General features: G+C 40.9%; 1 protein-coding gene across 4 annotated transcripts in view; it reads right to left on the bottom strand.

The window, feature by feature from the left end:
• Positions 1-24,506, bottom strand: part of vti1a (vesicle transport through interaction with t-SNAREs 1A) — a 99,624-nt gene extending 75,118 nt beyond the window's left edge. For 2 of the 4 annotated variants that reach the window (XM_076999333.1, XM_076999335.1), the window contains exons 1-5: positions 24,285-24,506; positions 20,690-20,748; positions 19,862-19,972; positions 7,165-7,242; positions 1,807-1,827 (exon numbers count right to left, since the gene is read on the bottom strand). In XM_076999333.1, coding sequence (XP_076855448.1) covers positions 1,807-1,827; positions 7,165-7,242; positions 19,862-19,972; positions 20,690-20,748; positions 24,285-24,378 — 363 coding nt within the window. In that variant the 5' untranslated portion in view covers positions 24,379-24,506. The remainder of the gene's footprint in view (positions 1-1,806; positions 1,828-7,164; positions 7,243-19,861; positions 19,973-20,689; positions 20,749-24,284) is intronic. The other 2 variants (XM_076999334.1, XM_076999336.1) reach the window with 1 other exon arrangement.
• Between the last annotated feature and the right edge of the window lie 8 nt (positions 24,507-24,514).

The following is a 24,514-nucleotide window of genomic DNA, read 5'->3' as shown; positions in this document are numbered from 1 at the left end:
CATGTGGGAGAAAGGAGAAAGCCCAAAAAACAGAAAATAAAAACAAGAGTCAAGGATAGCAAAGTCTTGAGAATTGCAAGGGCTTCTAAATTATGAATGCAGGAGGATGGAGATGCTTTTGTAGAGATGGTATTATTCAGCTCCGGAAAGCACAAAAACTAAACAGTACTACAGAAGACATAGCCCAAAACAGACACACACACACAAACACAGGTTGCTCTCTCTGTCTTCATGCACATACACACACACACACACACACACACACACACACGCGCACATACACACACACAAAAAAAAAAAAACACAAAGTCAACTTAGCCTAGCCTACAGAGATTCTCCCAAACAGAAGCATTGTTGAAATTCATCTCTTCACAAGTGAGGTTTACTCAGAGAACATTCTGGCATGAGTATAGATACGTTTGAGTTTTAATATTTATTTCAATAATTCCTGTAGGGTTAAAGGGTTAAAGCAATCATGAAAACGGAGCATTCCGCTTCTTTAAAATCTAAAAATCATTTAATTTAATCCTCAGCACGAAATGTCTGTTTAGCTTTTCATAAGGTTCACCAGCGGCTGGATATGGTTCTGTTTTGACCCGAGAATGTTAGCATGTGCTCATCAGAGCAGAGGGATCAGAACATTTGCTTCATAAACAGTGTTATCTGTAAAGATAAGCAATCACTAGCTAAACACTTTACAAGGACGGAGAAAAGCACAAGACGCGATCCAACCAGTCGCACGGAGGACGACGAGACTTCATTGTGAATGAGATCTACAGATATTGTAGTTTGTGTATTGATGCATGTGTCTATGAATAGGGGGATCCCAATCCCAAACAGGAACACACACACACACACACACACACACACACACACGCACACACACACGCACACACACCATGATGCACACCCTAACCAAGTAAGATGAGTGCAGGGATAACCAAAGAGATCAGTGTTAGTCTCATATCTCTTAACACTACGTAGATCAATCTGTTCAATGACGGCTCTAAGCTTTAATATATGGTGATGCTAATTCTGCACTCACAGAAACATATGTATCATTATTTTGTGCACTATATTCAAAACTCCTAACACTGTTGTACTGGCATGTCTTCATACTAAGGGATTAATAAATATAACCAAAAGGTTGAATGCATGAAAGTTAGGTTCAGATATCTGGGCCACTGACGTCATTCACATGAAACTATGTGGATCTACTATAAAGAGTTTAAGCAAGTCAAGTCAACCAACCAAAGTGCTGATACATGAAGCTTGTCTGCTGTAATAGTGATACAGGCTCTGTGAATAAGAAACACATCAGAGTGAGTTCTCAGAGTGAGTTAGGCCTAGTATGGGAAAGTTAAATGACAATTAAGGCCACGCGGTGGTAAAAGCAACTGGTCGTCATGGGTACGGGAGCAGGCTCCGACTAAGGGCCTATCACGCTTCTTCACACATAATCCTGCAGCCCTTTTAAAAGCGTGGTGCCCATCCTAGCACAGGTCTATTCTGGTGTACGCTCCAACATGTTGATTAAGCACATCGTTTGAAACGTAAAGATAGCACTGATTTCACCCCTCACATTGAGTGACGTGGAGATCCCACAATCTCACACTCATTCAAAAACCAAATGTTAAGAATAAATAAATAAAAAATAATAAAATGTAAAAAAAAATCTGCTTGGTGCCTCATTCAGCTAGAATTAAGAAGGAAAGTGAGTGGGAAAGTGTGTGTGTGTGTGTGTGTGTGTGGGGGGGGGGGGGGGGGGGGCGGAGGAGTAAAATAAGAAGTAAGAGAAGCGCTTACCTCTTCACGCAACTTTATCAACTGCCACATGAAGGCACAGAGAAAGAGGGAGAGAAGGAAGAGGCGGAGGGAGGGAGAGAAAGAGAGATAGATAAAAAGAGGAAACATGGCAGGAAGGAGATCAGTCATGCAGCTGGGTACAGAATTAACCTTGACGATTTAGCTGTTTGCATGTTTAGCATTTAGGAATCACAGACAAACACATTAGACGGAGCTAAACACGAGACTCACGCTGACTTTTGTGAACAAACAGAGATCAAGTTCTCGCACTGTCACATTAAACAAAGAGAGTGGGAATGGATTTCTCTACTCACAACGTCTAAACTATCATCATCAAGGAAGAAGGCAGAAAAACAGTCACATCACAGCACTCGATATGGCATAAGGGAAAAAAGAGCTTATCAGACAGTAGGGTGGGGGAAACACAGACTAGGTACAGTGTTGATACAGGCTTTGTGTGCCGAGGCTCTTTAACGAGAATGCTGCCGTACTCACTCCTCCATTCTCAAGAATAAATGCTACATCAGCAATGTAGCTTACCATGCAGCACAGTTCAATTGTTGCCAAACATATCCAAGACGCTGTAAATAATTAATATACTACAGAATTGGATAGAATGCATATATGGCTACATATAACATACACATATATAATTTTATAAATAACATGTGTACATGAGTGTGCGCATATATACACATTCACACACAAACACACATACACAGATATATGTGTGTGTGTGTGTGTGTGTGTGTGTGTGTGTGTGTGTGTGTGTGTATATATATATATATATATATTATATATATATATATATATATATATATATATGTGTGTGTGTGTGTGTGTGTGTGTGTGTGTGTGTGTGTGTGTAAAATATGTGCACCCACACTGGCACACGTACCCACACATCCCTTTGTATTTTGATGATAGACAATAATTTAAAGTAAACAATTTCCATTCATTTATTCATTTATAAGCAGATATTGCTGTAAATGTAGTTCAACATTTAGATAAGCAGTATATAAAATATATATGTAAATTATTTTTTACCCTTTAGTTCCATTTAGGGGAATGAACATTTATGTCATATCCATTAAGAGCACTGACTTCATGAAGTATAATGCATCAATATATTAATATACAAAAAATACAACCCGATTCATATGGCTGTTATTCTGTCACGATTAAATTACATTTGAATAAATTTGAACCTCAGATTGAACTTTTTTATTAATTCTTTCAGTAATATGACATTGTTTAGCCAAATCGAATTGGCTAAGAATAAAACAAATGCAACTCTTGTCCTACGCTCCGTAATTCTTCTATGGTCTCAGATCCTGCACAAAGACTGAATGGGGCCCGACATGGTTTATCCCTTAGTCACCATTTAAAGGCCCCCTCCATATTACGCTGTTCAAATCAGGGACGTGTCCTCGGAAGGAGCTGTGCTCATCACGAACACGACGTGCTCATCACGAACACGACGTGTTCAGCAGAGGAGGGCAAAGACAAGTTTCCTAATTTGTCAGCCGTTGCAGGTGATTTTTTTTAATCTACGTTTCTTGTGTGAGATTAAAGGTTAGCAGATCTAAGGGGAGGCTCTGGGCCATTATTACACCTCTCTCATCTCCCTTTGTGGGCGCTGGTCATTTTGAATTTTCCCATTTTTAAATCATTTAAATCAAGGAAAGAGGCAGGAGGACTTGGATCATAAATTATAAACTTGATGGCCAAATAAAAAGGCGGGGCCTGTGGGACTGCTGTGAGACTGTGTTGGCGTGGTTGCAGTAGGCGACGACGGCTGGCGCCACGGTGTTAAAACACTTCCTCTGCCATCATGTCGCCTAACGACACAGCTCACAACATTAAGGCGCTACTATGACTATGGCAGTAAAATTGACAGGAAACGACGGGTTACTGAGATCACAAACACGCTTTAACAAGCAGACGATAAAGGAGAAGAAAGACAATGGATAAAAGTCCTTAAAATAGAATAACCCCATAAAACTAAATAAATACTCATAAAACGATTCCAAAAAGCCTTTGTTTTCTTAAAGCACTGGGAAAGAACAGGAAAGATTTTGTTGTTTTTTTAAAGCATGATGTTTATTAGCTGGATATTTTAGAGCATAATTTTAATTTTAAAAAGTCCTGGACAATTACTGTAAATAAAGGGAAGTACATTTTTTATATAATGTTGAATAAAGACCAAAAGTGCAAAAGCGTGCTTCATTACATAAATCCAGCTGCCTATCTAGCAGCAGTGGTCGACCAAAATAAAAAAACATCTTTCACCCTCTATCTACTGGGACGAAACTGGCTGCATCACAGACCCCACTCTATTTTATTTTAGGTCATCATCTTGAAGTTACCCACATTATTCAAAGGGCCAAAGTTTAATACCACACTAGAGATGTGCCTATTTAAACTAGTATGAGCCAGCCCAAGATGTTGCTAACACAACACAGCCTTGGCGATCTCATTGACAACTAAACAAAACTTGTTCAATCTCATTTGTGCTGCTTGGATGAATGTGAGCCGTTGTTGGGGATTTGATGACATTATGTGGGAGATGTTCAGTCCGATGTTCTTCGTTCCTAAAGCCGGAGAAGGAATCCAGTCTTTTTAGCATTACCTGAACCATTACTATTGGTTCAGAGTGGAAAGAAAAAAAAAACTATAAACATGAAATAACAAAATTGTATAATTATACTTCGATGCGTTGTCCTGGTGTTTGCAAACCAGTATTTAAAATTGCCCTGCTGCAATTTTTCTGTTATGATAATCAGTGGATTTTCAAACAAAGATTTTTTTTTTTCAATACAGAATTCGATACAAGTGGTAATCTGCTTCCTTTGTAGCCTGGAAAATCTGGTCCATGCCGGCTCAAACCAGCACAATCTCTTGTGGCCAAGCCTTCTGCTGTGACTGAAATCGAAACTATTCCACAGTGTGTTCGTGTGCGAAAAATGTGTGTGCGTTCCCACAAGTGCGTGTGTAGTAAAGTGTGTTTTGGGTGGTGGTGGTGGTGGTGGTGGTGGGGAGGGGGTGGTGGAGGTAGGAGGAGTGCAATGGCAGACCACCACATTATTTAAAAAAAAAAGCGATAGTGCCAATTCGGTCTCTGTCCGCATATAGATAACGAATAAATGCCGAACTCTATTAAACCGTCCTTTAGCCATTATCGCAGGGCCAACACGGCATTTTCAGAACTTAGAACGACTCCCTATTTACTTAGCTATAAATCCTTGCAATGTAACGAACAGATTTGTGACTGGTAATGATCTGCTCAGCCAGGGCTATATGAAATGATCCTGACCTCTTTCAGATCGTCAGGAATTAAATTGACCGACTTGCCCCAGTGCCACCTCCCCCCTTCTCTGCTCCTCCACCCTATCTTCTCCTGTCTTGCACGATAAAAACACGCTGAAGTTCGGAGTACTCCACTCCACGCCTTTTGTTATCTTCCAAAGTTTTTTAAATGGAAATGAAGTAAATATGGCACCTGTGAAACGAGGGATGAGACTTCGTCCAGAATTCTTATTTTTGCCTTTGTTAATGGTCAGAAAATGTAAGTGGTTAGCTGTTAGCCTATGTTTGCAGGGAAATTGAATATTCTTGATTACCAAATACAAAATCAAATAACAGTTCTTTCTTCAGCAAATGGACTTGCCATAGGAATTTCACATTTACATATTACCCTCAGATTAAAATGTATAAGCAAACAGGAAGAATGCCTCAGCTACCGAAAACAAAACTAATGGAGTTTGACATAGAGCTGTTAAATCCAACAGTTTCCTTAGTGTATATACTTCAGATGTTTGCATCATACAAAACCCTCTCTGTTTCTTGTAGTTCAAATCAGTTAGCTAGTCTATATTCTCATTGCACATTATCTTGAGGATTCATTTCTCAAATTAAGTAAACTGAGAAAACTGGTATCACAGGTGTCTGAGGTCTACACACACAATTAGCACCAATAGACTTTGCCATCAATAAACCAAGATAAAATAAACCAATTACAAAAATGTATGCCTCTTTAAAATGCACATTAAATTGAATATTTAGAGCCACTGTGCCTTCCAAAGTAAGCAGCATTGAATAATAAATAACACTGCTCACTGTGAATTTAGGTTTTAGATTGGGACAAGAAAATATGGTCCAAAAGGGGTCCAGATATGGTTCAAAGGGGTCCAGATATGGTCCAAAAGCGTCCAGATATGGTCCAAAAGGGTCCAGATATGGTCCAAAAGGGTGAGTTATTATATGTTTCTCTTTTGACAGTAATTTGATAAGAACAATGATGGTGTGCAGAATGAAAGCTTATCTACCCTTAACTTCCATAGAACAGGTCACATTCACTGGTTCTGTGCCACTGATTTGGATGGAATATGCACATCAATAATGGATCTAAGCTAACACATACATATGTTTGTAAGATGTTCAGTGCAAGGGTCATTACTGAAATGGTAATAAGAAACAAATCAAAACCATAAAAGGTAACTTTACTGAGCTCAGGTGCTCAGGTGAATGTGCTTTCACTAAGAGCCTATCGGAGCACTCTGTAAACGTGTGTATGGGTTTCTACACACGCATCTGACATGGGGCTTCTTCTACAAAGTTGGGAGACAAATGAAAGTGCAACAGAATTATTTGAAGGACCTTATTGGTAATCTAAATGCAGCAGCAGAAGGAGGAGACAGACAGTGCATCTCTAGTGTTAAAACGACAGATTTGTAGTTTTATTTTCATGTAGTACTTTAGAGGAAATTCATTTTTCAAGAACGTCACTTATTTTTAGCAGTTAGAAGTTTTTTACTTAATAAGATTTAATAAGAATAATAACATTTGATTAGCTGTTACATCTTTTTCTTCATTTTAAAATCCACAATAACATTAATGATGTTTAGATTCTAATGGAGCTACACATAAGGAGGTGCCAGGTTTGGTGAGAGTTAGCCATCAACTAAAAGAATCTGTTTGCCATACCACATAAACATACGGTGTCACTGAATTTGCTTGGCTTCACCATCGCTTGTGTTTAAAGGCTATGAACGCTGCAGGTTACTTTTTTTTTGGGTGGGGGCATCTTTAGAAAGATAAGCACTTGCACGGATGGAGAACAGCTGGGAGAAGGGGGAAATATGCCCCAATCTGGTGCTGCCCAGACGCGGGTCAGAGCCTGGAGCCCATTCAGTACTGGCCAGCTTTGCATTAAACAGGGTTGCTTCCACATGACTGGGTGCCAATGCCAGAGAGAGTCTGAGAGAGGGCCCCTCATGGCCCCTCGTGGCCCTGACCTGCCTTCACCCCAAACAGCCACCCACACCGGGAGCCCAAAGCTGTTGATTAGCGCCATACCTGAGTCTCCGAGGAGCCCCCGTCATCCCCGAGGAGCTCGTTCCGCACCTCATCACTGTAGGCAATGCGTGACCTTTTCTGCAATGGAGACAGAGAGAGAGAGAGGGGGAGAGGGAGGGAGAGAGAGAGAGAGAGAGAAGAAGGAAAACCAAGATGAAGAAAAGAGGAAGAAGAGGGTAAGGGGGGAAAAAAAAAGGAAAACAAGATTTTGTTCAGATATCTTGAAAAATTCACATTTCTGAAGCACGAGGGCCCCCTAATGGATCAACAAATGATACAAATACTTCTACCTATCGATGGCTAGAGTGTGGAGAGAAAAATGAAAAATGGAAAAAGTGCCCCTTCCACTTAAATAAATAAAAAGTGAAGAATGGTGAACCATAGGAGGGGGCAAAGGCAGAGAGCGTATTAGAAAAGTATCAGTTGTCAGAGGGAGATCTGTTCTGGGGGCTGTCACTGCTGTCAGCCCTGTACTGTGGCAGATCCTGTGATAATTCGGAGCCAGGGAGCTAGACAGAGAATAATTCATCACCCAGGTTGATGCGATTGGCGTGCCATCAGATTTGGGCTCACTCCCCTGGTCTCCTCCACTACAAGGTGGAGAGAGGAGAACGCCATGTCCAAAAAGAAAAGTAGGAAAAAAAAAAAGGCACACCCATTCGTGTACACACACACACACACACACACACACACACACACACACACACACACACACACACACACACGCGCTTCAGACTGTGACACCTCCAAATCTGAAAGAGCACAAGCTGTGTATGCCATGTTTACAAACATAGCCAACCTCTTCAAATACCCTCCAAACTAAACACAGAGTGGTGCTAAGAAGTGAACAGTGTTTGCTAAGCCCTCTGTTCCTCACTCCAGTGGGCCAGCCTGCTCGGAGTGGACAAACAGAGGCAAACAGGAGCACGCTGAAGCAGCTTTTCAACAACAAAAAACTCAAAAAGACGAATCATTTTTAAAAAACCACAGAGGTAAGCAAAAATAGCTGCCCTCTGTACAGCCTGGATACGCACCTCACAATTTACTTGGAGCATTTCGAGCATTTCGATTTTGCCCTGATATTGAAAACCCTGATATTTGTGGCTGACTGCACAATGTTTTCATTACAAGTTACATTTTAGGACCCTAATCAAAGGTGACTGGCACGTGAAAACGTTCTGATGGCAAACCCCTGTTTGATTTGCATCCGAGTAAACTGTGTGTATTAATTTCACCTCAAGACGATCGACTTTCTTGGAGAGGATCTACATGGCAGGCAAGAACAAAGGCAGTATAGCGGGAGACAGCAGAAGTTGAACACAAAGATGCTCGGAAAATAGCAGGGCAAAAAATTAAATTTGCTTTAAAATTCCTTGCTAACCAGGTTAAACTGAAAATAATATGTCAAATCATGGACCAACAATATATTTTTTTTAGCCTTTGTTGATCAGTAATTGTTAATCATCTATCCTGAGGAGAAAGACACACCAAAGCCACGCTGACACGGCTGCAAAAACAAAGCGTGTCTTCAGTTGGAGGAGAAGACAAACACCCACATGTTCCATTTCAGTCAAGCTTCATCTTGAAGAACAGCAGAGGAACTTTGGGGAACGTCGACTCGCTCGTAATTGAAACAGGAAGGTTCGGAGAGGACTGCGTTTGAATATGCGCGTCGGCGACGTCTTCAAGCTCTGTGCGCTATTTTGTCTCATACTGGTATTTCTAAATAGCTGTTTGTTGTAGCTGAGAGCATCAACTACTTTGGCAATGTAACCTTTGAATGGTGCACTCACAGAAAGAATGGCAAATGTAGCTCTAAGTCATGGAGGGGGGAAAAAGACAGCGACTTAAACAAGGAGCGCTGTCTCTCCCAACCCGTCTGCACCGTTTCAAGACTCGCTACGCAGTAAAACAAGCCCTGTGCTGATCAGTCCTCCTTCATCTAGTGCCTCAGTGCAGAGGCCGGCCAAGACTGACTGCTTAACCCTTGCAAATACTTTGATTGGTGCTCTACACAGTATTTTAACATTTTTTCCCCTGACTTGCAGATCCTTTAGCTCAGAGAGAGCATCATTATTGGATGCTTCGCTTCCTTTAGATAATGGGACAATGCTATATTAAATAATGGCCAAGAATGACCCAAAATCACTTAAGGTTCGGCTAATGTGAAAGACATTATATGAAAGGCAAGTAATAGGCTTAGCGCTTAGCAAAAATCAATTGATTTAAACTTCCTTATGCTACCTTCAGTATGGTGAAGCTGGGACCACTCAAATTAAAACTGCACACACACACAAAAAAAAAAAACACAACATGAAACCAAGTGCATCAGCTTTGTAATCTAAAAAGAATGAGCACTTTCACGGATACCTTAGTGCTGGAGAAAGAAAGGAGAACTCTTTTTGTTCTAATCTGTTTGAAAGGTCTTTCTTTTGTCACTTTTTTTAATCTTGCATGAGAAATTGTTTCTATTCCCGGAAGCACAAGAAAAAGTACAAAGATCCATCTTAAGTTTATGCAAAGTGGTCTGTCTGCCTTTTAGAACAGCCACATCGTGTCAAACCAGAGACTAAAGTACTTGTGTCCTGTCAAAAAACAAACAAACAAACAAACAAGCACCCGTGTTGACGTGTAGCTGGAATAAACAGCAACCGGTGCCACCTGCCTGACCTATCCAACCGTTTATGCATGCGTAACGTTTACAGGAGACTTGCAAAATTCCATATTGTCTGCACATCTAAGAAATGAAAGCCATACGAAGCAAAACAACTTGGTAAAGTCATTATATGAATAGATTGGTCTTAGGAAATTTTTAATCGATGTTTCAAAAATGAACATAAACGATGGTTTAATTCACAGGGGGAGGGGGGGTTAAGACGGTTCACCTTTGGAGACAGAAGGTGAAAATCTGCAAGCAACAAACAAAATGTCTTAAGTTCATCTCCTCTAGTACTAGTAGTAATTAAAAATCATATTTGTTGCAAATCAATCCCTCTTCATACTGACAGCAAACAGCTACACAAGGACACAAATAATAGTGGTACCTTGTCTGCAGCAAAAGTAAACAGTTCATTAGATTGCCTGTTAGAGGCGTAAAAATACCCACGGGCAGAGTTTAATGAGAGGCCCTGAAGTCACTACGCACACGCTTTCCTCCACTTCTCTGCTCTTTATTCTCACCCTGCGCACACGGCTGGTGGCAAACCGTGAAGAGTAATTAATGATATTTAATTTACAAAGTGTGTTTCATTAGGTATTTCTCACCAGTGGGAAAATGTCTGGCCATTTCTGATTTTGACTTAATGGGACTTTTGTTGAATGCAATGTTTATGCCTCAAATTGCCATTTAACCTGTTCCTTTTCCCCCAGTAATAATCTCCTGAGAAAGTTTAAGGGGAATTAGCACTTCAAGTGTGAAGAAGGGAAATAAACACTCTTCATCCATCTATGACAAACAGTGTGAACAACACATTTCCACACTTTCTCCAGCATTAAATGAGGGTTGATATGTTTATGTTTTGAACTGAAAATTCTCATTGCATTATTTAGCGTCTATAGAGCGCGTAACGCGTGGCCCATGGACACAACAGAGTCAGGGCTGGTTGCATAAGGACAGATGCACTGGGCCAAAGAACTGTGATGGTAAAAGAAAGCAAAGACCTTTTCGAGCGGACTGCACTATCACAACAGAGTCTTAAATAATGCATCTCAACCTGGCAGGGGGCTAACATTCTCCACACGCAAAAAGAACAGTGTGCAAGAACACACACGTATTCGCGCGCGCACACACACACACACACACACACACACACACACACACCATTCACACCAACTACAACTACATTGTAGAATGTTGTTAATTAAATAAGTGTATTGTTTTTGCGTGATAAACATCAAAGAAAAGGAACAATGATCAATTGTTGTGGGAGGGTCTTCAGGGGCAAACGCAGGAGCGCTGGCCTGCGTGTGCATGTGCATGGACATGACATTTGTGTTAGTCACTTAATAAAATTACAGGAGCATTACAGGAGCATTACAGGAGCACTGAAGAACACAGGCGTCAGATATCAGCATGGGGCCTCTCATTAGCACATAGGCTTTGGGTTTGTGTCTTTATTGCATAAATCGTGTTGCACAGAAGTCCGGAAAAATCCTTACACAGAGTCAGAAAGAAAAAAAAAAACACATGGTTGAGAGCAAATTATTACAATAGGTTTGTTGCTTTCTGATGATACAAAACAACTAGATGATAAATAAAACACAATTTTTGATGGTACTGACATATTAAGTAATAAATAGATATATGTTTAATTGTTCTGTAAACCCCAGAAAATACATGATGATCACTGCAGATGTATATAGATCAGACTGCTATTTTTTTTTTTTATAACACCAAGCGCAGACAATGACGACTGTTCTCCAATGGCGATGGAACGCGGGAACACGCAGGGGAATGAATTAAACGCAGCTCCCACCAATGGACCATCTCCACCGCCTCTGCCTGAAGAGCCAGCAGGCTTCAGGAAGGGCGGGGAGTCGCTGGGAACGGTTATTTCTTTAAGGCACGAGAGCCGATTAAACTCGATATTAAAATATGGAAGCATTTCTAATGAAAAATCAAAGGCCGTTCCCCCCCTCCCTCCCTCTCTCTCTCCACCCCTTTTCCCTCGGTGCGACTCTCCCCTGCACGTTAGCGGCGGGCCGGGCCGGGCCGGGCGATGGGCCGTGAGAGGAGCTGGTGGGCACTGGAGGAACGGAGCCCGGCGAGGCAGAGCAGCAGAAATCAATAGTGGGGAGGCGGTGGGGAGGGATCCTGGCAGAGCGGGCCGGGCCGGGCCGGCTCCCAGCGCGGCGCTCTCCACTGGCGTGCAGGGGGGATATAAAACGGGCCTCCCTGGGTCAGCGCCAGAGAAAAGGTGAGATTAGAGGAAATAGAGGAGGGATTTGTGAGGCACGGGATACCTGGCGAGCAGGGGACTCATCGCCCATTAGCCTGTGGCTACCTACATATGGTTCACTGAACCTTCTGCAGAAAGGAACTCCCACCCACCCCCCATATCTCCCACATGCCTTCTTCTCAACATCTTTCTCTATATATACCTTTTGAAAACATATATATTTATATATATTTTTATATATATTTAAGCTCTTTTAATGTTTTGGCAATGGCTCCTCCGCTGACCTTGATTCATGTTACATTCGGTGTTTGATGTCTATTCTGAGTGTTTCTTCTAAGAATACACACTGAGAGTCACAAAGATATTTGCACTTAATATTATGTGCAAATGTGGGTGGGTGAGCATGGATACACCAAATACCGTCTTACTGGGGCTTTCTATAGCATGGCCATTGTCTGGGCTGAATGGCCAGGTCATTAGCATATGAATGGTAAACAGGCACAGGAGCTTAGAGACATCATTAGAGCTATATATTTAAGACTCCTCTTTTTTTAACCTTTTATGCGTGACCAGTATTAGACAAACATCACACAGGAATATGATGAAGTTCACCCTGCCAGACAGGACTTCAATCACACTTTAAAATACAACTGTCTCAAGATTACCAAAAATCAAATGCGAAACACAAGACATTTCCACCTTAAGGGTGCATGCCGAGTTTTGCAGTGTAGGAATATGTAGAGCAGGGGATGAATGCATGCTTCATTAACTCTTCCACATCCCCTTACAAACCACTTCAGAAAGTATCTTTACTTTAATAGAAGCTGCTTCTATTAAATACGTACAATGTCAGTTTCATAATGCATTTACAAACATTTTACTTTATTAGATGAGATCAGACACAGTCAGTGTGCTCATCTGACTGTTCTACTAAAATAGGTTGTAAATTAATTAAACAACCAGCAAGCAGCTCGGAGACAAAGGAGCTTCACTTCAGTGACAAATATTCTCTCTGCACTGAGTCTGAGAACAGGAGAAAACCATGAGAGAGCCAGAGACTACATATGTTTATTAAAACCAAGACTGAAAAGGCCTGCAATGGGGGGAAATTAGACCTGCTCTTTCTGTCAATATTAACTTTTTTGCTTTCTCTGTTTTTGCCTCCGTTTTTTATTTTTAAGGTGGCCAACCTTTTGCTGAAAAACAAATATTTGATATGTGTTTTTGCATAGAATTTTGATCAAGACCATAGTGCATTTCCACCACAAGCTTCAAACTGGATTTCCAGCCAAAATGTTTTCAGAGACAATCAAAAGAACCCTCTCATCCCTTTCCATGGCCCTCATTAGAGGCACTTAAGTCAGAGGAAAATAAATGTCCCTTGAGTGGAAAATTTTGAAATAATTTAGAGATTTCATCTGCCCTTTAAATATATTACAGTAAAGAGAGAAGGGCCCGAGGTTGTCAGAGCAGCCTGGGACATCTAGGGTTTCCTGCTCCTTTCGAGATGTGCTTTATAAAAGAAAAGTAAAAAAATAAAAAATAAAAAACCAATGATTCATAATGCATTTCATAAATACTTCATGATTTTTCATACTTAAGCCAGTATGGCAAATGTAATTTTTTTTGTCACGTTTTTTCGTCCCACATGTCAATTTATCACTTTCTAGGGGTGTCACATGTCACTTCCAGTTTATGCAGGTGGTAGGAATAGGCCAAGAGAGGAGACAGCTCTGCTATGTCTGATTCTCCTGCCTCCTGTCTACCTCACACACACACACACACACACACACACACACACACGCACATCTATGTACACACACGCGACTGTCCTAAGCAATGAAATCTACCCTGCACATCAGTGATCAGTGTCACTCAGAATCCCTCTGTAAAGAAGATAAATGGAGAACTATTATCTGATCGGGAACAGTGGCCATATACACTACAAACCCAGCCTCTAGACCAATACTGGGCCAACACATCCTCTCGCTACATACAGAACATCAATCTGTATGTAGAAAATTAGTAATATGTGGTATATATAATACATTCTTAGAATAACATTTGAACATGACGCAACATGGTCACAGAAACACTGAGGTGTGTTTCTGTAAGGGGTTGCAGGTTCACTGGCTCGCAGGAAGCATCTCCTTCTCATTAAGTGCATCATCTTCTCATTTCCAGCCATGGAGAGTTGATTTTCTCCTCCGAGTGACACAGTCCTTCACCTCATCATCCTCCCACCGCTGGGATTACACCATGCGCCACAGAACTGATCTCACAAAGCACACAATCCCCATCTCTGGCTATCTACACACAGCTTTGCCTCTGCCAATTCACTGCATCCTCAGGGTAAAACAAGTCACCAGTAAAAGGTATATTGGAAAGAGTGTTTTTCCCCCCCTCCCCGCTTCTAAAATGGTTTTATCTTCGCAAAAGAACAGCCAATTTAAGGGATTTCCATAATAAGCACATAAGGTTTGTTATCAGAGCGTGTTCCTGGACTTTAGCAAAGCAGAGGGTTTATTAATCCTTAAAAGAGAACTATACCTAAATCAATTAGACCTTGCTCTAGTGTAAAAATATATAGCAATCACTGTTGATTCAGAATGCATGTGTGGTTCTAATCTAAGGTGATTAAAACAGTCAAACATTCTGCTTGTGAAAGTATCTTACACCTGAACTGCGAGACGAGGATTCTTCGAGGCAAGTTTTCTGCTTTGATTTTGTAAGGCACAAAAGCCTTGTTTGCAAAACATGCTGAGTATACAGCTAAATATAGCATACTAAAAACTGGAACAAGCCTTAAAATGAAAGGCGCATGTTATCCTCAGCAGCTATGATTAAAAGTGAACTTTTAAGTTCTAACGCTCTATCAAAACTCAGGGTTATCAAGGTAATTTCAAAACATTTTCAGTGACCTCTAAGAGGAAAAAGAAAGTTCTAATAAATCTTGAACCATTATCAAGAACTTCTCAAATTAAGTGCCCCAAGAGTAACGCCGAAGTTAGCTTGTCCATAGCAGCTAAAATGCTGAAGTACTTCTAAAAGCACTCAATTAAGGATTACATAAGACTCATAAAACACAGAAACTTTTAACTGCAACACCTAAAACATGTGCATCAGCTCTGCCAAACTTAAAACACATAAAACTAGTTCTCAAAGTCTCATATAAAAAGTATGATTAAAAATACCAGGCCCTTACACAAACTAACATATAAATGTAAATGTGAAATTAATAACAGAACGAAAAAATGACTTAAAATTTTCTTAATTATCTTAGAACAACAGTGTCATACTTTTAAAAATCCAAAGCTGTCGGCCCAAGACACTAATTGGCTTTATATGTTTTGCCAGTCATCCAAGTTGACGGGTTTTACACAGAAGGATGCAAAATAAGTGAGTGTTAATCTGAAATGAGATCCACCACTGGCTGCCATCATGACCCCCCTGTCATATACAATGAGGAGAAGCATGTGCTGTCAATTTCATTTTTGTAGTTTTATATTCAAATATGAAAAAGTAAAAGAGGAAGCACCCATGGCCCATAACACTGGAACAGCAATCGTTTAAGAATGGCTCGTTCGGAGAATTCGTGAAAAATTCCACTCTCCAACTCTGTTAAAGAATAAAGAAATTTGGATCTACAAGGACATAGAAAACAGGCTCTTTTTCAATCCATCACAGTTTATGCCGTTTTATTCAACCATTGGGGAATATTAGTTTAACATCAATCTCCTGCAGTCACAGGAAGGTCATTGGTAATTGGCTAACAGCAACACTATTCAAATGCACAGAAAAATGCATTTTTAATTAATCCGACTGCAAATCATGAGAATAAATTTTCTTCAGTGTTTCAAGGATGGTTGACTCGATAAATGCTTTGGAAAGATTAATAGATGACAACATTAATAATCCCCTATAAGACGTAAGACTGTAATTCTGAAGGGGCCATTGTGCTAGACGTGCAAACAGGCAGTACAGTTACCTTTAATTGAACTGTAATATCACAATATTTGCACAATAATTGAATAAAATCCAATAAATAAGTAATAAATCAAGAATGCAATCTTTTTAAATAATATCAAATGCTGGTTGCATCCAAGATATAATTAGCGGACATAGCGTTTATTTTTTTATTTTATTTTTTATTAGCATAAAATAATGCACATTATATTACACGTGCATATCACTACAACTACTAGAGGTGTTATTTTAAAAACATACAGGAGAAATTTTAAATTATTTTGAATACATTGGTGTTCCCCAAAATATTTAAGTGTCCTCTATTGACCAGACAATACATGACAGTCCTGTTTTATTACAATGTATATACTATCATAATACAATTAAATTTAACAATTGCTACGTAAGCTGCGCATAGAAATTAATAATTTGAGTATTCATATTAACACTCTTTAGACCAACATTAGGAAATTACTTTATTATATAAATTTGTAAATGCACGGGAATGATAAAATAAATCATGTCCAAATAATGTGTAGAAATAAATAATTGCAGTGCGATCCTCTTAATTACAGTCAATGTAATATGAAGCCACATAAACAAATGATTTCAAATTCACGCAAATTCACACACTCTTCAAATATATTTGGAGCCTGTACCCATGACAGCTGTAACGACAGCAAAGCTACAACCAGATGTCTGACCAGGGCTGATATCAAAAACACTGTGGGAAACGTCAGAATACAGGAGCCTTTTACCGAGCTGCCCTGTGAGCACAGACACTCACTCATTCATCAACAGCTCCGTCTCTGTCTTTTCCCTTCAACCACGCACACAAACCCTTGACCCCAAAGACACGAGGTCCATTTTTTTTAAAGGTCAAAGTACAGACGTCAAATAGCAGCACTGTTCTGAGGCTGATCAAATATCTTGGAGACACCCTTGTAATCAGCAAAAGCCCACGCCGAAGCCCAATGTTCACAGATATCTGGAGCAATGTCGCCATCTGCTGTTCACGGAAAGGTGGCAATAATACCGCCACGGGCCGTCAGTACAGACAGTGACATGCACTGAAACTTGATACAGTACTAACTTCAGGTTGATGTGTTCCACGTGGAAACCACTCAGTGCTTTACTTAGAAATGAGAAGAAGTGCATGAAAACACATCCCCAGGCAGCAGCTACAGACGAGGAAGCTGTGTAAAGAACACAAGCTTACAAGGAATCTACTACAGTCACTTCTTTGAACTAATTACTATGCATTCAACCAATAGGTTTTTTTTTAGAATGCAGTATTTCGCATATGTAAATTCATAATCAATACCTAATAAAGGTTGATCAAATAGGATTTAGCACAAAATCTACCGTCCTCATCACACTGGCAGGTTGTGAGTGACTTTGTGTCCATGTAAGAGATGTTAGGGTTGGAGAAACTTTGGCAGCTTCTTTGAAAGGATGCAGTCTGTTTACCCAATTAGATTCATTAAATTATGCGTCCATTATGGCGCTATTCTGGCAGATCAAAGGTATTGCTAAGAGGCATATCATTCTGCTTCCTCAACCCAATGACATGTAGCATGGTCAATCAAAGAGGAATCAGGCTTTTGCTTTTTCACCCTCTTTGTGTGTGAACGTGTGTGTGTTTCTTTCCAATACTCCTCTTTCGGCTAATACGTGTCCTCCGCGGGGGCTCCTGGCTTTCACACCCTCTGCACCCATTATCAAAATGAAGCCATCATGAAGCAAACATACCTTCGGGATGTCCTTCTGATATAGACCTCTCTTTTCTCTGCTCAGAAAAGCGTCAGGACGGCGGGGTCGGCCGGTCCCGCGTCTGCCGCTGAGTGCCGGGCTCAGCCCTGGCCGTCGTGACGACAGGAGGACTTCAAACCGCGGGTGAACGGCTGGATGTGAGTGGGGGGGGGGGGCGCGCTCCGGGGAGGCCGGTGGAGGGGAAGGCCAGGACAGGGCCTTGATTTCCCGTGGAAACACAACAAAGCCTCCTCTTTTTAGAGGAGGGGAGGAAAAAAGGAGAAGTGATGGCCTTTTTCATGACACCTCTTAGAAGTGTGCGCGTGAGCCCCACGTCGCGTGGCAGAGAGGATAAGCCATCCACGCTAAAGCATTTGGCACTTCTGAGAACCCTGCTGAAGCTCTGAGCTTTAGGACAAGTCGCTAGGCCTGACTATCAACACAGGCTTCGGGGGGATCTGTCTTTCAAATGCACAGAAACCCAAGCTCCAGGGGCAGGGGGGGATTTTAAAATCAGACCAATTATTATCTTGTACTAAAACCAGCATCAGGGGCATAACACCTAACAAACCGACGTAGTCTTAAATCGAACGCAATTTTCATGTTTCATCAGCGACTGATGGAACATGAAAACGACTCTTTAAAGAGGGTATTTTAAAGTCATCACAGTTCAGATCTGTCGTCTAGATTAAAACATACAGGCCTATGTCTGGACCAAAGCATCATCTTCAAGAGGAAAAAACTTGTTACGTCAACAAATGGTCAAGGATATTTAGGTTCACATATAAAAAGAGCACAACAGCTACATTACATCGTAAATATCTGATGTTCTAAAAGAGACACAATAATGGCCATCACAGACATGTAAGCTTAGCTTTGGGCTGGGAGGACTGAGGACTGTCGGGACGCAAAGATGAATGTGGCACAAAACCCCTGCACAGCAGGTGTTAATTGCATGATAATTAACCACGGCAACAGTCAAGCAGGAAAAGCTAAAGATTAATCAGCAGCCAATTAAATGCCCATGGTGAGGAATGTGAGGCCTCTCAGAGAAAAGAGATCTCCACTGTGATCTAAGCCATCAGGCTCAGCAGCACAGCATCAGATCACTGGCAAAAGATCCTTTTCTTAAATCTCATCATTTATTTCATGCTTTTTTGGAATCTTTGCTGATGCTACTGCCATCTGGTAATTGATATCAAGCGTACCTCAAATCAGATACAGGTGCTGGGTTTGAACGCAGATTTAGATGGAAAAGAAATGTAGAGTGGTGTGTGATGAGACGTAATGCAAAACTTTATATTACAGAAAGGAGAGATGAATTTCTCACATTTCCACAGATGGCACAATGGTGGGTGGGACTGTGTATATCTATCTATACAGACAGACAGATATTCAAAGACAAGTATTTAAATAAGATAAAGCAATTACATCATTCACATTTTGATTTTAAAGTTTCACGTTGAGGGAAAAAATTTAAATCACTGCTTGCGAGCTGTGACACTGCAAAATGCAGATGCATCAGTGTGGCTATTTAATGAGGCTTAGAGGAGGAAAGCCATGTAGAAAAGAACACAGACAAGTAGAGGAACTGCTTGCACTGGCCTAGACATGACCAAGAGTGAAGCAACACAGTGATGTTAAACAAGTAACAAAGTGGTGGTTGCTTCATTAAGGTTTGATGTGTGTGGGGCGAGGTTTGGACGGGCAGGACTTATGAATAACTAAACAAGGACATGGAGGGGGGAGCAAGGGTCACTCTCCCTGGGCTCAAAGGAGCTTTAGAAAACCACTCAGAATGAACCTCAGTGGGCACACTACTGACCTTCAAAGATTCTGTGTTTTGGAGAGTGAGGGAATATATTTTTCTGCAAGTCTGTGTGCACAGGTGTGTGTGTGTGTGTGTGTGTGTGTGTGTGTGTGTGTGTGTGTGTGTGTGTGTGTGTGTGTGTGTGTGTGTGTGTGTGTGTGTGTGTGTGTGTGTAAATAAAATGAAGCAAACAGAATTAGATGGTCGATGTCTGGTGGTGGTGGTGGTGGTGGTGGTGGTGGTGGTGGTGGTGTGGGGTTCCTGTACTCACAAAGTCCTTCTCCAGCTTCTCCATCTCCTGTTTGTAGCTCTTCAGCCGGCTGCTGTACATGGCCCTGCTCTGGACCGGCACCTCCCGAACCTCCAGGTCCATCTGCTCCAGCTGCGCACAAGAAACACGCTCAGGTCTCTCAAAAATGTCCGCCGCCAACCATTTCTATTTTTCACATTTGCTGTGAGACTCAAGTCACTGCTTTTCAAATATTGTTAGTAAATGATGTTGCTTTCACTGACAAAGAGAACATGCGAGATGATTGTGAAGAGTCAACTGAAAATGTCATGTAAAAAACAAACAAACAAAGACAACTGTTACCGTAACAATACTTCTGAAAGATCGGTTCATTATTTATGACCTTTAGGAATAGTAATCAAAAGGTGATGATCTCGCTAAAGATCTGGTGACGTAAGGAGATGCAGCTTCCTTCAAGCCTCCTACTGACAGCATCAATGTGCACTCGTGTCACATGAGAAGACAACCATGCACGCGGGCCCGGCGGATTCATAATGTCCAATCAACATGACATGGTGGGACAAACCCAGGAGCGGTTTACATGTGCCACACGTCCTTGCTTCCTGCACCTGCCACGCCGCCTTCTGCCAGTAATGGGGTGAAATGTGTCATGTTGTGCCAGTTAAAAGCACATTATGAGAACGTGATCACACTGTAAGCACAGAGCAGCCTTCATCCACATGAAGAGTGTCTCGCGTCACCAGCAACATTACAGGTGTTGTTTATGTGGGGAAACGGGCCTTTTTTTTCTTTTCCCAAATTTATTATTTAGAAAATGTGGCGAGTGGAAATTACTGATCAAAGACCTACCAGCTCTCTGACTTCTTCAAGCTGTTTGTCGACATTTAGAACCAGCTGTGTCTTCTCCTCTGAAAGGAAAGAAGCAGAAAACATATTGATCAGTTGATGGAAGAACTCCACTTTATGACAAGAGCCCGCCTCCCCCGCTCCAGAGCAGAAAAAAACACAGCCTTGCATTTGAAGATATATTTACACATTCTGCAATGCAGAGAAATCCATATTTGATGTCTCCTATTTCTCCACGTGTAAAACGTCTTTGTTAGCTTGTGGAGGAGCACAGAGATGCATCATGCCAACTCAAAGAGGAAGGAAACGTCAATTCCACCAAACTCTACTAGCAAGCCACCCACTCCAAACGAGTACAATAAGGTTGGGCTCATATTCACCCGCTGCCTCTGCTGAGATTCTGGCCACAAGTGTGCCCTCGTTTTACAGTACAGAGACATTAATACCTTGATTTCATTAAATGTTAATTTCAAATCTAGGGTGACGAGCTAATAATATAACAGTTAACACAACACCTTGCTGTATGGTCTTCATTTAAAATAAAGACAGACAATAAAACAACAAACAAAACCAACAATGATTAAAAAGAGCAACGTGGTAGTTTTAAGCCGTTTTAAGACACACAGCACACAGAAATAAACTATTAGCAAGTATCAAAGCAGAGGGCTGTCAGAACAAAACCGCACCCTTCGTGTGCTGGACATCAATGCATTTTTCAAACCCGTGTATAACCTCACTGCCCACACAGTAAACAGCCTGGGGCAGTTCTTTGTAAAGTGAGCAGGCAAAGGCAGTTCTACACAGAGGCAGTGCAGGACAGGCTGAAATATGCATGCATGCTATTGCAGGTGCGTGGGGCGCTAGCGGGAGGCCAGGAGTGGTCGTCGGACAGCAACACCGCCGAGCACAAAGTTAGACTTCCCTCCTCATCATGCACCTGCGTGTCTCTGCCCAATTGTTACTGGCATGTGATTGACAGACATTTTTGTTCTGGGGGTTACCTTTTAAATAAAAAATGCACATTTAAATTTAATGGAACAAGGCCTCGTGGTCTCCATGAATTCTTCTTATATTGTGCTGTACATAATAAAAACAAAACAGAACGGCATCTATTAGATTCTCTTGGGAATAAATGAGCCTCGCTCACACTCGGCCAGCCAAGGATATTTAGTCTGTCCGGCGTTCTTTATCAGTCTCTGAACATATGTGGCATTGTGCACTGCAGTAACAACAACAACAAAAGAAGACCTTTGCTGATGCCATTGTCACTGAAGCAAGCAAACAAATACGAAAAGCCCAAGCACCTGGGAGGGGAGGGGGGGACATAAACTATTTCTTTATGGAGACAATAGAGATTTGAATCCAAGAGGCGAACTGGCCGCGACGCAAAGGCCCGGCCGGCGCAGATGAGCTTCCTCGGATTAGCGCTTTGTTCGCGTTGACTGGGCTTACTTAAGCGCGCTCATCTGCTGGGCGAGCGCACCCGCTACACGCCGCTGCCTTCCCGTCAAGCACTAAAGGAGCAATTAAGGAACACGGACTCTAATGGCATGTGCCACATTCTCATTCCCATGGGATAATGAGAGAGAGAGAGCAGCTACGTGCAGCACAGCGATGGCCCACCGTGAACAGGGTGCAGTCAGATAAGAAATACACCATCACAATCCGAACTGGGTTTCAGTTTAGGCCAAGGCTAACGTTGTTGTCCTTGCGTCAAAGGCACATGACAGATTGAGCGTTTCACCTGTTATCTATATGAACAGTAATATGTTGGAAGTCCTATATCAGCTATTAAAAAGTATGTAAAGTATCTAACAAAATTAATGGTGGGCAACGTGACTTTTCTGTTATGGAAATTTGTACTTCTAGACACAAACTAACAGAATGCATGACTCATAATACACACATAATAAAAAAAAGAAGTAGCTTCAAATTGAAACTGCAATGTAGCTGATTAAATACTAGCCCTTATTCTCAATTTATTTCATTAAATCATTAGTGTACTTTTAGCCTTTCCTAAATGTGCCAATACACAATTACTCTAAATGTCTGGTGTATTTTGTCCAATTTCCAAACTTTAGAAATGTAATTTTTTCATTACAAATGTCTTCCTGTCAGTTGTTAATGAAAGTTTAGATTTAGCTCAATTTATACTAATTGAAGTTATATGATCCACCAAAAATCAAATATTCCCATGATATTAAAGATATACACCCCTACTCGTTTAATAAATATCGCTACTTGACATGTGAGTACAACAACAAATCAGAGGAAATGTTGTTTGTCCAGCAAATGTAAACACCAATCTAGTTCATCAGAGCCAGCTAGCATTAGGTAGGAACCATCTGATCTCACAACGGTGTAATTAGGCCAGACTCCAGGTGAGCAGACAGGCTGTTGGCTGTGCAAATAAAGCTTTACCTTAGAGGAAGGGCATAGCATTCGCATGGTGGAGGATGATTTATGAAGGGAAATTGAAATTGGACTTGCTCAACAAAGGTAAACTCTTCAAAAATCTTTCATAACATAGCTTAACGTTCTTGTGCACATACATATGGGTCCATTTGCCAAAACATACACTTGCTAAAATTAGTTTAAGCCTTAAAAAAGGATTTTTATTATTTTATTACAATAAAATATGTTGTATGTATTATAATAAAATATTCTAGATGTTATATTCTAAAACTGTATATATCTTGTATATTACAATTTTTATCTGTTTATCATTTTAGCCTATAAAAGCATTTATGGTTTCACAACAAACCATAATAGTTTAGTGTAAACAAGCTCAATTGTGAAAGAATTTCTAGAATTTCTTGTTTGCCTTCTTTTAAACACGTTATTCTATTTTAAGTGTGCCAAACAGTACTAGGCTAATACTAAGACGTGTGCAGCAAATTCATAAAAATATTTTAATAAATATGTGTATCATCAAAAAGTGAATTAAATAAACAGTTTGACTGAGAAACCGTAATTGAAGTCTGTAAAGACGTGTGCCATGTTTTTAATATCTGTAACATCTACAGCACCCCTAGTGCACGTTTGTATAGTAGAAGCATCAATTCTGCATCACTAAAACAGCTTGCCAAGACCAGCAGGCACTACAGACAGTAACTCTTTTACCTTCCAAATTATGTACTCATCCAATCTGTATGGGACTAAAACTTGTTAAGTATTGGTTAAGTGATTATATATGTGTGTATTGTGTGTATGTATTATGCACTGCAGCCTCCAATCCTGCTAAATGTTATCTAAATGTCAATATTAATGTTATCTTAAGGCAGACAGTAAGTATATCTGAGGATATAAGGCTCCTAGGTGCAAATTTAATCTAACCAACCCAAGTGCACACAGAGAACTGCTGGATATCTGGACATCTAGCCGGCTAACTAGCCAACCAAAGGTAAGTTATAGTTACTTCCAGTGTTTCATGTTGCCTTTCTAACCACAACACCACTCAGCTCATTTCCCCAGACTCAGTGTCAACTCTGTACCATCTCTGACACTTTTTTAGCTCAACAGAAAAACTGGTTTGCTAGCAAGTGCACTGTCGACACAGTAACGTTAGCTAGCTAGCTAGGCTAGGGCAGCCACTTACCTCCACTTAGTTTTGGTATTCTACCAACTTTATTGGTGACTTCTGCCGTAAGAGTCCCAAACTCTTGTTCGTAGGCCTCAAAATCCGAAGACATTGTTATTACTGGTATATTTCAAGGTGTAAGACAGATATCGCGACACTGTTGCTAGTAGTATTAAATGTTAGTATTGACGTCGGCGTCACTTCCTGCTGGTGTCACACACATTGAGTTTCGTCGGAAACACATCACG

This window comes from Brachyhypopomus gauderio, chromosome 3 (genome assembly GCF_052324685.1).
Source record: "Brachyhypopomus gauderio isolate BG-103 chromosome 3, BGAUD_0.2, whole genome shotgun sequence".
Classification (NCBI taxonomy): Eukaryota; Metazoa; Chordata; class Actinopteri; order Gymnotiformes; family Hypopomidae; genus Brachyhypopomus; species Brachyhypopomus gauderio.
This window is presented reverse-complemented; position numbering and strand designations above follow the sequence as displayed.